This window comes from Stegastes partitus, unplaced genomic scaffold (genome assembly GCF_000690725.1).
Source record: "Stegastes partitus isolate 25-593 unplaced genomic scaffold, Stegastes_partitus-1.0.2 Scaffold2280, whole genome shotgun sequence".
NCBI classification, from domain to species: domain Eukaryota; kingdom Metazoa; phylum Chordata; class Actinopteri; family Pomacentridae; genus Stegastes; species Stegastes partitus.
This window is the reverse complement of record NW_007580011.1, coordinates 3,990-15,576: the sequence shown is the minus strand read 5'-3', so window position 1 is coordinate 15,576 and position 11,587 is coordinate 3,990. Positions and strand designations below refer to the sequence as shown.

General features: G+C 42.4%; 1 protein-coding gene across 1 annotated transcript; it reads right to left on the bottom strand.

Annotated features, from left to right (window-relative positions):
• Window positions 1-188: 188 nt before the first annotated feature.
• On the bottom strand, window positions 189-3,615 carry LOC103374547 (ADP-ribosylation factor 1-like). Its single transcript, XM_008304652.1, has 5 exons — window positions 3,531-3,615; window positions 2,435-2,638; window positions 2,218-2,328; window positions 2,000-2,124; window positions 189-1,875 (listed from the first exon to the last, which is right to left on the bottom strand). Exons 2-5 carry the CDS (start codon window positions 2,577-2,579, stop codon window positions 1,717-1,719), a joined length of 540 nt encoding a protein of 179 aa, XP_008302874.1. The 5' UTR covers window positions 2,580-2,638; window positions 3,531-3,615; the 3' UTR covers window positions 189-1,716.
• Window positions 3,616-11,587: the final 7,972 nt, after the last annotated feature.

Below are 11,587 nucleotides of genomic sequence, written 5' to 3'. Positions count from 1 at the left end.
TGTTTTGAAATATTTCTGTTGAACTACAATTCAAAAGCAACGTCATGATATTCATAAAATTTGCATTTATTTTTGCGTTTGTCAATTTTAACTTATTTCAGCTGTTTTTTTCCTTCTTTCATGGGAAGGTAGGAATAAATGTGAGGACGACTGTATGTTTTGTATGAAAAACAAACCACAGCATGCACTTTAAACTTCAGTCATTTTAATGCATAGTGTGAAACAAAACGAACATCAAGAGACTTTTATGCATCCAGTCACTTTAATTACATCTTAATTTTTTCCCCACACAAAGCAAAAGGCTTTACATGAAAACCATCTTAAGACATCAAAAGAACATTTAGGCATCTATAAATCATAAAAATGTTCAATACACCCACAACAAGCAAAGCCACACCCACACCTTTTAGAAACGACCCTTGGAAGTAAGTAATGGATAAAAAGGCAGCTGTACGGCCTCCTGTTTATCGAAGGACAACCAAGAAATGCTGGCACTGTATAAAAGATGCTGCTGATTTTGTATTGCCATTACAATGACAAAAAGACCAAGTAGAGCCTTTAGTGAGGACACTAAGCAGCTCCTGACAGTTGCTGCTCAGAGTACACAGAAAAATGATCAGTTTAGGGCTGCAGAAATGAAGACTCGGTGGGATAACAGTTCCTCTGCTGCCTGACGATGTGCAGCGACCAACACACCACATCATGCAGTTATTCCTAACAATTAGTATTGCAAAGGCAGCACACAATTAACCTGAGACTCTAAAAGTACAAAATTCCACTCGACACACTGCCTTAGGAGCAGATAGACGTGAGATCATTGCAATGTCTCTCAATTTAGGCCAACATACAACAAAGGCTGGTAAGTGTTCACCGACAGGACTGATGTCAGTACAAATGATCAACTAGACGGCAGTTTGAGGGGCTGGTACAGGAAGTCGTTGGCAAAACTAACAAGAGTAGCTGCAAGTAGTGCATCAGTGTATAGTTCAGTTCTTTAAAAATGAGAAGCCCCTGAATGATCACACCTCGTGGTTCGTGTGACCAGATAATAACGAGTCATTAGATTGCATTGAGGTCCTGGGGGGGCCGACGTGTGCTGGTAAATTTATCACCTCCCTTTTTTCTTATTCAGTGCACACATGGCTGCCCGACAGCCGAGAAAATAGAAATAATAAAAGAGAAATAACCACAGTAGGATTTTAAAGAGTGTATTAACCTGCCCCGTTACCAATTATATTTACAGTTACAATAAAACAAAAAAAAAATAACTGCTTTACATGAAAATATCCCCCCAACCACTGGCCTGCATGTTTGTCATGATGAAAGCTGCTTTCAGTGCAGGTTAGCTCAGTGGTGCAACACCTTTAAGACCAATTCATGCTGTCCGCATCCGAAAGGGTACAGAAATTTCATCATCAACACAATTTCGTGGAGGTCCGTACTGTCTACACTACACGACAAATTAAAACAAGTGTTTGGTATGAGAAGCGACACTGTGTTGACACCCTGAGCCAAGCACACCTCAGGGATAATGACTGATATGCTGCTACAGCGTCATCAGTCACCAGCTGCTGAGCAGACCGGCAAAGACCGACTGCAGTATGAACACAGCCGTCTCTGCTGTCCACTTACTGGCCTGCACACATGGATGCCGAAAGCATGAATTAGTAAAGAGCACTGGTTGGAGCAGCTTAGTTTCAAGAAATTCTGTGATCGTTAATGCTTCTGGAGCTGACTGGACAGCCAGTCTAGCCCTTCATAGAGTCCGTTTCCAGTGGTGGCACAGGTTGCCTGAATGTACCACTTCCTGTTGCGTAAGGCGTGAAGATTCATTTTGTCTGTGAGTTCTGCTGCATTCATAGCATTTGGAAGGTCCTGCAAACACACAGTGGGAGAGCTTTAGAAATCTACCCTGCAAACACAGCAGGCCAACAGAATAAACTGGCAGTGAAGCGGGTATGACGTACACCTGCTTACATCAAAGACTTCCACGACTTACTTGTTTGTTGGCAAACACCAACAGCACAGCATCTCTCAGCTCGTCCTCTGCCAACATTCTCAGGAGCTCCTCTCGAGCCTCGCCGCATCGCTCTCTGTCGTTGCTGTCCACAACAAAGATGAGACCTGGAGCCGGAGCAGAAGGAAAGCTAATGAGTGTGTGTCTGATAAAGTAATACATTTTAAGCCAGCAAATGTCAGGCGCTAAGACAAACATACCCTGTGTGTTCTGGAAGTAATGACGCCACAGCGGTCGAATTTTGTCTTGACCACCGACGTCCCACACTGTGAAACTGATGTTCTTGTACTCGACTGTCTCCACATTAAAACCTAAGAGGAAAATAAAGAATCACATTTTGAACAAACCTTTAATTCACAGTAATAAGGAGAGACCACATGTTTCTATTCAGTGAGACATGAAACACGCTTGACTTACCTATTGTGGGAATGGTGGTCACGATCTCTCCAAGTTTAAGCTTGTACAAAATAGTCGTCTTTCCAGCAGCGTCCAGACCCACCATGAGTATCCTCATCTCCTTCTTTCCGAACATGCTAAAGAGCGATGCAATAACGTTCCCCATGGCGGCGGATGATGGGAACCTACTCCTGGTGGGAAAAAAATGAATGAGCTCCAAAAAACCTGTGGAGAAACAGATCAGTTGTAGTATAAGCATGCTGCAGATAAACCTAATTTGCAATAGAGCTGAAATGATGAGTCACTGAACAGAAAACTGGTCTGCAAGTCTGATAATAAACTAGTAAAATCTATCACAGCAAGTTGGAACTAAGGTTTTTAAAAGCTTCTTTGAGAGGATGTATGCATCAAGAAAACATTAAAAAGTTCAAATCCTATGTTTACACAGCCTCTACTGCTGTTCTTAATTGAACAGAACAAACATTAACTGTACAGAAATATTGATTTTGAATATTGGTTTCAGATGAACTATTCCCTGTTTGTGCCTCTCAGAGAAAACAACTGGCTTGATTATAATTAGGTCCGAAGTGCAGGGACAGTAATGCAGAGCTTTTAACTTTCTAGCACAACATTTTCTAAGTTAGACAACACGTTAGAAGCCGGTAGGTTCACTGCTGCTCTGACATCTATCAAGGTGCAGAGCTAAAAGTTGTCCGACCACGTAAACAAACATCAACGTTAGCTTGCTACAGTGCGATGCTAGTAGTCGTCCGGCTAGCTAGCTAGCTCAGATTTCTAGTTTATTATAACGTTATTACTTATTGAATTATTGACGTCCGTGCCAACTGAGTGCAGTGGGAATGTGGCCACGAGTTACAAAACAACAGGAATATATTTTTAATGTTATAGAAACGACACCAAATGAACTCGGCTAAGTTAGCTAGCAGTTAGTTAGCTCTTTGCTACAAGTCACATTGTTCCGCTGACTGTCCGCACCGCAGCCACAAACACACAACACGGCTCTCGCTCGCAAACATTCGGCTTTTTAGACAACTACAGCCACACACTGTGAAAACTACGGTACACTGGCTTAGTTAGAGTCTCTTTGCACACTTACTCAGTTGATTTGTTTTCGTTCCTTCAAGGCGTTTCCTTCCTCAGGAAAATGGCGACATCTTGACACGTCACAGGAACTCGGTGGGCCGGGAGGAGTCGCCCCCTGCGGCCGAGCGGAGAACTGCAGCGCCTCCAGTGTTTAATTTATCAGGATGTTGCTAAACAACTGCAGCTTCCAGCATCCATAACTAGTTTATAATTATTCATTACTGTGCATGCATTAAAGGGAATCAATGATTTATGAAAGAGCATAACTTAAATATCCTGACATGCGCAGATAGAGGCTGTGAGAAACACAAATACACACATAAACAAACCCTTCCACCATTATCAGCATTAATTATTGTTTATACACATGCACTCACAGGCTGGGTCAAAAATTACTTGCAAATGCATCAGAACACTCACTGCTGCCACATGTAGTTATATTTTAGCCTATTTCCAGCACTTGTCCTTAGATGTGAACAAATTCAGATTTGTTTATGTGTCATATGCAGGTTAACACACGGTCAGCTATGCAATGAAATGTTTTAGACAAGAAGAACTCACTGTTCACAACACTAGATAAACTAAAAACACTATAGAAACAAGATAGAATGTGTATAGATAATGTACAATTTGTAGACAATGAATTTGTTTATATGCATGTGCAGGATCCAGAGCTAAAAATAAGAATGTAGATATTTACTGCATGCATGAAATGTGTGTGACAGAAATGGATTTAATGCAATTCTTTTAGCAGTTTATATTGAAAAGTCTTTCAGTCTTTTGGTGCATGCAGTCAGGCTCCTGCTACCATCAGCCAGCTGATTGCAGGCAGAAAAGTCCGTGTGCTGGGTGGCTGTGGTCCTTAAAATCAGAAAATTAGATCCTAAAGTCATGAAAAACTGTTCAACTGCAGCATACAACATCATTTCATGTCATATTGATAGATTACCTATAAAAAAACAAAAGTGTTGAGTGGGGTTTGTGCACAATTAATTGGGATTATTATTCAGATTACAAATCTAACTTCCCCTGCTGCTTTGAAAATGTAAGTTAACTGCAGTTTGGTTGATTAATTTGTTCAAAATCATCATGTGAGCTGTGAAAGTGTAAAACTACCTGAGTTAAATTACCTGAACTTGAGAAAACAAGTTCAGCAAACTTAAGATATTAAGTTTCACATATGCTGGTTACACACTCACTTGCTTTCCTTTTACATTTACTAAGATTTAATAGTTTCTTCTTCATTTAACACTGAGGACTGACAGCCTCAGCATCTGAAGCCACCAGTCAGCACAAAGAAAATCAGTGAAGCTGGCTTGACGATTACAGATGCGGTCTGCAGGTGTCGTAACTAAATCCAAATGTTGTCGTGATTAGAATTGTTTTAAATATCATGAAAAGGAACGAGCATAACTTAATTTAACAAAGACACACAGTAAGTTTCCATCATGTCTTTCTTCTCAAACTACAACAAACAAAAAGCCCCTGGAGAGTTTTTAACTTTCTAGTGATGCGTCCTGGAAAGTGTGTTTACATGTCAGCTCTATTTCTCATGAACTTCCTTTAATGAGATTAGTGAACTCTTAGCTCTTCATTTATTTGACTCATCATTTTAAGCAAAACAACAACAACAACAAAAAAGTATAGTTAGAACATTTAAAAAAATAAAAATAAAAAATGAGGTCTTGAGTGGTCTGAAAATCAAAATGAGACATTTTAAGATTAACTGGCTGCAAATCAGGAAAACTCATATAATTACATTGAGTAAACTAGAAAAGATAAGTTGTTTTGACTGAGTTCCTTTATGATATTTTACAGTGTTTTCATATAGTGATGACTCTCTGTGTTCATTCTCTTTACTCTACAAGATGCTTTAGAGACGACTACAGAGGCATGATGACCACCAGTCTGTCGAAATGTAAAGTTTATATTGATTTAAGTCTATTGAGGAACCTGTTTTCAAACTTTGCAGCTTCTCCCTAATCCTGAACCGCGACCAGATCATTAAGGAAAAGTCTAACCGTGTTATTGTTGGCACAGTTGAATTTTAACCGGGGTCAACTATTGCCTGCTAACCCCAGCAGAGGGGGCAGCAGGAGGGGAGCAGGGTGACGGACCACACAGTGAAGGCTCATAATGCCGTCTCACTCTGCAACCATAATTTGTGGTTTTGCGCCGCTGAATGCCTGAGAGATCGCTTTCAGCATATTTTCACAGCGACTCCTGTCTTTTTTAAGTGACTGGAAGGTGTTTACTAGAAGCAATTGTTCAGATTCTTGCACATTTGACTCTTGTTGTGTTTTGGGTTTGGCTCAACATGCAGCACATTTCCAATCAATGCTGCAGCCAAACACAAACATGTTTCAAATGCCAATTTAGTGTAATAAACCCCTAAGCCTCTTCAAACACATACTTTCATTGTCTTCCTTTTCTTTTGGAGATATTGATTGATCCCAAAGGACTTTGTTCAAACAGGGAGGCAGAGCATAGTGCCAGATGTATTACACAAATTGTTTTGGTTTTAGAAAACATGCAGCTAAGTGACAATTTCACAAAAAAAAAAAGTACATTTTTCATAAACCAAGAGTCTTTGAAACACAAATTCTGACACATGTGAGGTTGGATGCAAGTACATTGTTCACTCTAAGGTTTTATAAAAGCATTTTAAAACCAATTTATAATAATAATAACAAAAAGAAAACACATGATAGTAAACCTGACTACAAACTTCATTTTAAAAACAAGCTCACGAAAGCAAAACCTTCTGCTCAAACCCAACATCAGTGCTCTTAAGCTTCTTGTTGAGTGACTCTCCTTTTACCAGATGAACCAGTATGACCCACCACACTTAAACCAGTATCAGAAAATACAAAAAACAGCATCAGCTCAGACAAACAGTCTTTTAAGGGAGCAGTTAAAGAAGACAAAGGCAGCCACATGCATCCTTTGGTTATCCTCCAAAGACCTGGAAAAAAAAAAAAATCCCCAAAAGTCAGACCCCCATCCTGCTCTTTGCAGAACCAGAGCACAGGTGCAGGTGTTGAGGTGAGAAAGCACAGATAAGGGCAATGGAAACTGTTAAATTCACATTTTATAAGTGCTTCATCTTCTGCTGCACACCTTAGCCAACTCCTATATCCGGACTCTGAGATTAATCCCTTTGTTGAAAAGTGATGCCTTCAGGCCGGTACAGTCTGTGAACACCTGTAGACAGCTCTGAATTGTTTCCTTCTGAGATGAACAATTTAAATCCAAAAGAGAAGCAGAGCATTACCTGTCCTTTCTGTCATTGTATGAGGATTTTAACAACAACAAAAAAACAGACTTTATTGGGTTGATATTATCATATTATGCATTTTGCAACGTACCATGTAGAGAGGCGAAGGTACAGGACACATCCTGGAGGTGATGCTCAGTCCACCATACTCCACAGGCAGGTAGTATCCATGCGAAGGGCTCTCCTTCTTCCTCCTGCTCGTCTTCATATCTCGCTAGATGCTGACAGTTGTGATGTGTGGACAGACGAGCAGAAATGGGACAGTAGGGGGGTGTATATATCACACGCGCACCCCCTGAAAGCACACACACAAACACACAAACAAATTTTAACGGCTTGAGTACACGCTTATCAACTTTCTCCCACACATGCACAAGCAGGCGCGCACTCAGACACACATGTGCGCTCTCCTCTTATTGAAAAAAGAAAAGAAAAGAAAAGAAAAATCCCCTCTTTATTCATGTTAAATGTGTCCCCAGAGCACTGGACCCCACCCGGGGGCCGCGGCCTCACAGGGGACAGCTACAGTACAGATCTGGGGACGTGCAAAGAAGTCGCCCCAAAACATGCTTTTGATAAATTACTGGGATGGAAATATGGACTTACATCTTCACCTGTGAGGCATGACCTAAATCCCCGAGTCAGTCATGCCTGAATCAAAGTAAATTGATGGCTGATGAGTTAGAGCAAAGCCTGTCTGCACTTTGTGAATGGAAGAAGACTGCCAAGGGCCAAAACAGGCTTTGCAGTAGGAAGTGGGTAAGGATCTCAGTAGGGGCTTGACTCCCCTCTGAGACAAGGCCTAGCAACGATAAAAAACGCTCAGTAAGGAGCTTGGGAACGCTGATCTGGTGTGTGTGTGTGTGTGTGTGTGTGTGTGTGTGTATGACAGAAAGAAAGAATGTGTGTGTGCACGCAAACTTTTTTATGCATAAGAGATGTGTTGCCTTCAGTTACATCAGGCCTCACATTAGGTTAAATAACTTATTTTGGATTTGGGGTTTTGTGCTGTGGGGCTTCAGTGGTCATAATAATCGCGATAATAGATGCACATTATGAAATGGCCCTTGGGGAAACCAATAGACTGCTGTGTGAGTCGTACAAAGGAACCGGTTTGGGCAAAGCAGCGCTGGAACTCGGATGGACAGGCATGGGATGCCTCCCTCTGCGTCTCATGTACTGGATTATAGGTCGGGCAAAATCCCAAAGGAAGTGTGAAGCAGAAAACAAACCAAACATTATTACAACGACCTGCATCGTTGCCATGAGAGGGTCCATGCTGGCTTCTTCCATTGGCAACAAGTGCCACTGGGCACCCTACCCCACGCCTCTCACAGTAGGGGGCGCTACAGACAGAGACAGGCCGGGGCAAAAGGATAAATGTGCACTGGTGTCGCCTGCCAGTCACCTTTGTATGGTGATTGTCGGCGCCCTGAAAAGGTCGTTAAGGGGATTTACATAACATTTTCACTCCGCCCTGGGTACATATGAAAACGTTAAATATTGAGTCATTGGTACGTGAAGGGTTTTTTTTTTTTGCTTTTTTTGACAGCACAGATTATGAAGACAGAGGCAATGAGGTCATCTGGTGAGATCACAGCGAAGAGATGTAATAAAAAATCAGATTATTCCAAAAAACATACTTGTGCAATACTAGTTTCTTCCTCACTGATGCCATTAATGGTTGAATTTAATTGTTCTTTGATTCAAATTTGGGCTCTGAGGGAAGCATTTGCGCTGTCAGATATTGGTTTTCATTTCCCTTGTGACCCCTTCGGTCCTCCAATCAGCACCGGCCCAGTGCATGTGGGAGCCACTGGTGTCGATGGGAGATGTCCTGGGACATCCGTGACAGATGGTTGAGACAAGCTCTTCAAAGACGCACTTCCTCAGAAAGGACATGGGGCCCTCTGGTGTGGGAGGGGCGGTGTATTAAGAATGAGAATTGCTGGCTTGCAAGATGCTGGTATACTGGCAAGGTGTAAGGGTACACATAGAACACAACGTCCATGCCAGGGAACTGGATTTCCTGGTAAGGGATGACTTGGTCGGACGTGATGTTACCATGGTCCATTTCTTCTAATTCCCAGCACCCTCTAATGACCTACATTTAGCATGATCACCTTCTATGAACTCAAAGGACATTTGGGCTGTTGTAATATCCGAGGCTACGTCTGCTCGTCTCTCTTTACGAGCCATTGCAAGATGAAACAATAGCGAGGATAAAGGCATTTCTTTGAAAGACTTTTTTGTTTCCCTCAGTGGGTTGGTTTGAAGTTGATTCATGTTTGCTGTGTATACAAGTTTTTAAGGGTTGTCCCACCCCTGTTCCCTGTTTTAAATCCAGCTATATCCCATTGGAGGAGGCATCAAAGATTAAAGTGTGAACCTGTTGCACCTTGGGGTAGATAATTGGATGGAATGTGCAGCATGTTGTAGCAGGGCCTTAAGGACAACCAGCAACAACCCAAACCTGTGGCATCACAACCGAGTCAGTGTCCAGATTTGGAATCTTGGATTTTTCCTGAATGATTCGTGACGTCGTGTTTCTCAAACATTCAGGCATCGGTGACGCTGACAGGTTGACTGTGAGCGGTCCCGTGGAGGCCTCATGGCGACGGGCCGATCATGCTCCCAAGGTGGTCCAGGTAGTGGTTTTTATTGCTACTGACAACTGATCTTCCTGAGTTATGTAAGCCCCTCGAAGATAATCCTCAGCTGACTGAATAATGAATTTGGAGGCGTTTGGAGCAATGTGCTGAAGCTTGGGTACCACAGTGGGTGATCATATTAAACTACGAATACTTGAACCATCGTATTATTCCTCAGAAGCCCAGTTATTTAGCATGTTACCGATGACCCGCATGTCTGGTCACTGTTCTGATGGAGAGCGCCTCCCTGTGTGTGTCTGCTCGGTGTGTGCGTCGCTCCACAGCGCACCTGTCTGCCTCCAGGCTGCAAACAAACAGCCTCTCATTTCTGGCTGGCACTCGTGTGGTAATGCATTAGAGGGCTTGTCATTGTACTTTACTGACAAGCTATTTGACACTCTTGACAGGGTCAGAGGTGTCAACCTGCTCAGACTGACGGGGGGGAGACGGACACACCGGGACAAAACAGGCCAATCAGGTTGCTGCCCCAGTCAGCTGCAGGTTGGAGCCCCGGGGGGCAGTTTGCTGCTCCGCCAAGCCCGGATGCAGTCACGTTTGATGCGTGGACATGAAACCAGATCGCTTTGGGTAGTTTAAACTGCATGTGCTGATCTCTGTATGTTTAGTTTTAATTCAAGGCTTAAATATTAGATATTCTGACATTCTGGGGAACCACTGAGTGGACAGCGCCATTAACAAGTTATCATTAAGATGATTGTTGCATCTCTGAACAGCAAATAGTTATAAATCTCAATTGGGGAATGATTGATCCACTACGTCCTCGTAGTTTTAAACACGATGCACATGTAAAGACGTGAGGAGCTCTGGGCTTGTAAGGGCCACAAAATGGCAAACAATTTAGCTGAAACTGCACAGGATGGAAATAATGGCACAATGAATTCTAAAGTCTCAAATCCTTGTTAAGACCCTCCATCTTTCAAACTAAACTGGATCACACCAAGAATCTCCTATCCCTTTATCCTGTTTAGATCCTCTAATCCCTCTGCCATTTTCCATTCTTTCCCTTTTTTCTCATTTCAAATGGCAACTGTTTGGTTGTCCGGCATTGGAACGTTGAGAATTCGTCCTCTCGGTGAAAGGAAAGTAACTATATTGAAGAAGGGAAGAACAGCTTGACGGAGCCAAGAATGCTACGAATCTCTTTAAGTCCTATAATGAGATGTTTTCTCTGCTCGGAGCTTGTATTGACATGGAGACTAATGATTTCCACAAAGTAATAGATTGAGAGAGTAATGCGCAGGGGTGGGAAAGACAACATGAAGTGATTTAAGTCGTGGAGTAGCCAAGATGCTCAGGGCCTCTCTTTGTATGGGATGTGAAGAGTCTTAATAATATCACTTCTCTGGAGCAAACACTCACAGGGGCATTATTAGAGGCTGCATGTGTCTTCTGCACAAAGTTTTTGTGCTCGGATTTCACAGGAAACGTGTTAACAACGTAGATCTAATGCAGGAACACACGTAAGATTTTTTTTTACAAAAATGACAGGAGTTGCATGAAAGTTTCCGGAGGTTCGAGACCTTCCAATTAGGGACTAATGTCATCTATATTAACCCTTCGCCCCCTCCCTGACTTAGCTTTATTGAGGGAAGGGCGAGGGGGTTGGGGTTGCCTCAATAAAAACAGCACTAAAAAGCAATTACAGTGCTGTGAAGAATGGAACTTGTCAGTAATTTGCTGTCTAAAACCGAGGAGATTGCAGGTCTGGGGCCGACAGGAATTCTGAGCCTGCAGTGCAGTGTGGGAAAAGCAGTGGGAAGGCAAGCACCACCCTTTGTGAGGTAATTACTGGAACTACCAGAGGCCAGCGCCAGTCCCTGCTAATGATAACCCCGCTCCTCTCCCCCGTTAGTCACCTTGTAATTGATATACCCAATCTCACTTACTCAGGACACGTCCACAATGATGCCGATAAATAAATCTGGACTTCTTTTTATTCACTTCAGCCGCCAGCAGCAGTGAGCTCAACATTTAGTATCTGGAATGAATTAAAGAATAAAGGCGCTAATTATACTTATCTAAAATATTATTAAAAAAATGAAATAACTTGATGATTTCCATTCACCTGGTTTCCTCGGTGTTCCCCCAATTATTTTACAGTTGAGCTGCTGTGTGGGAAGA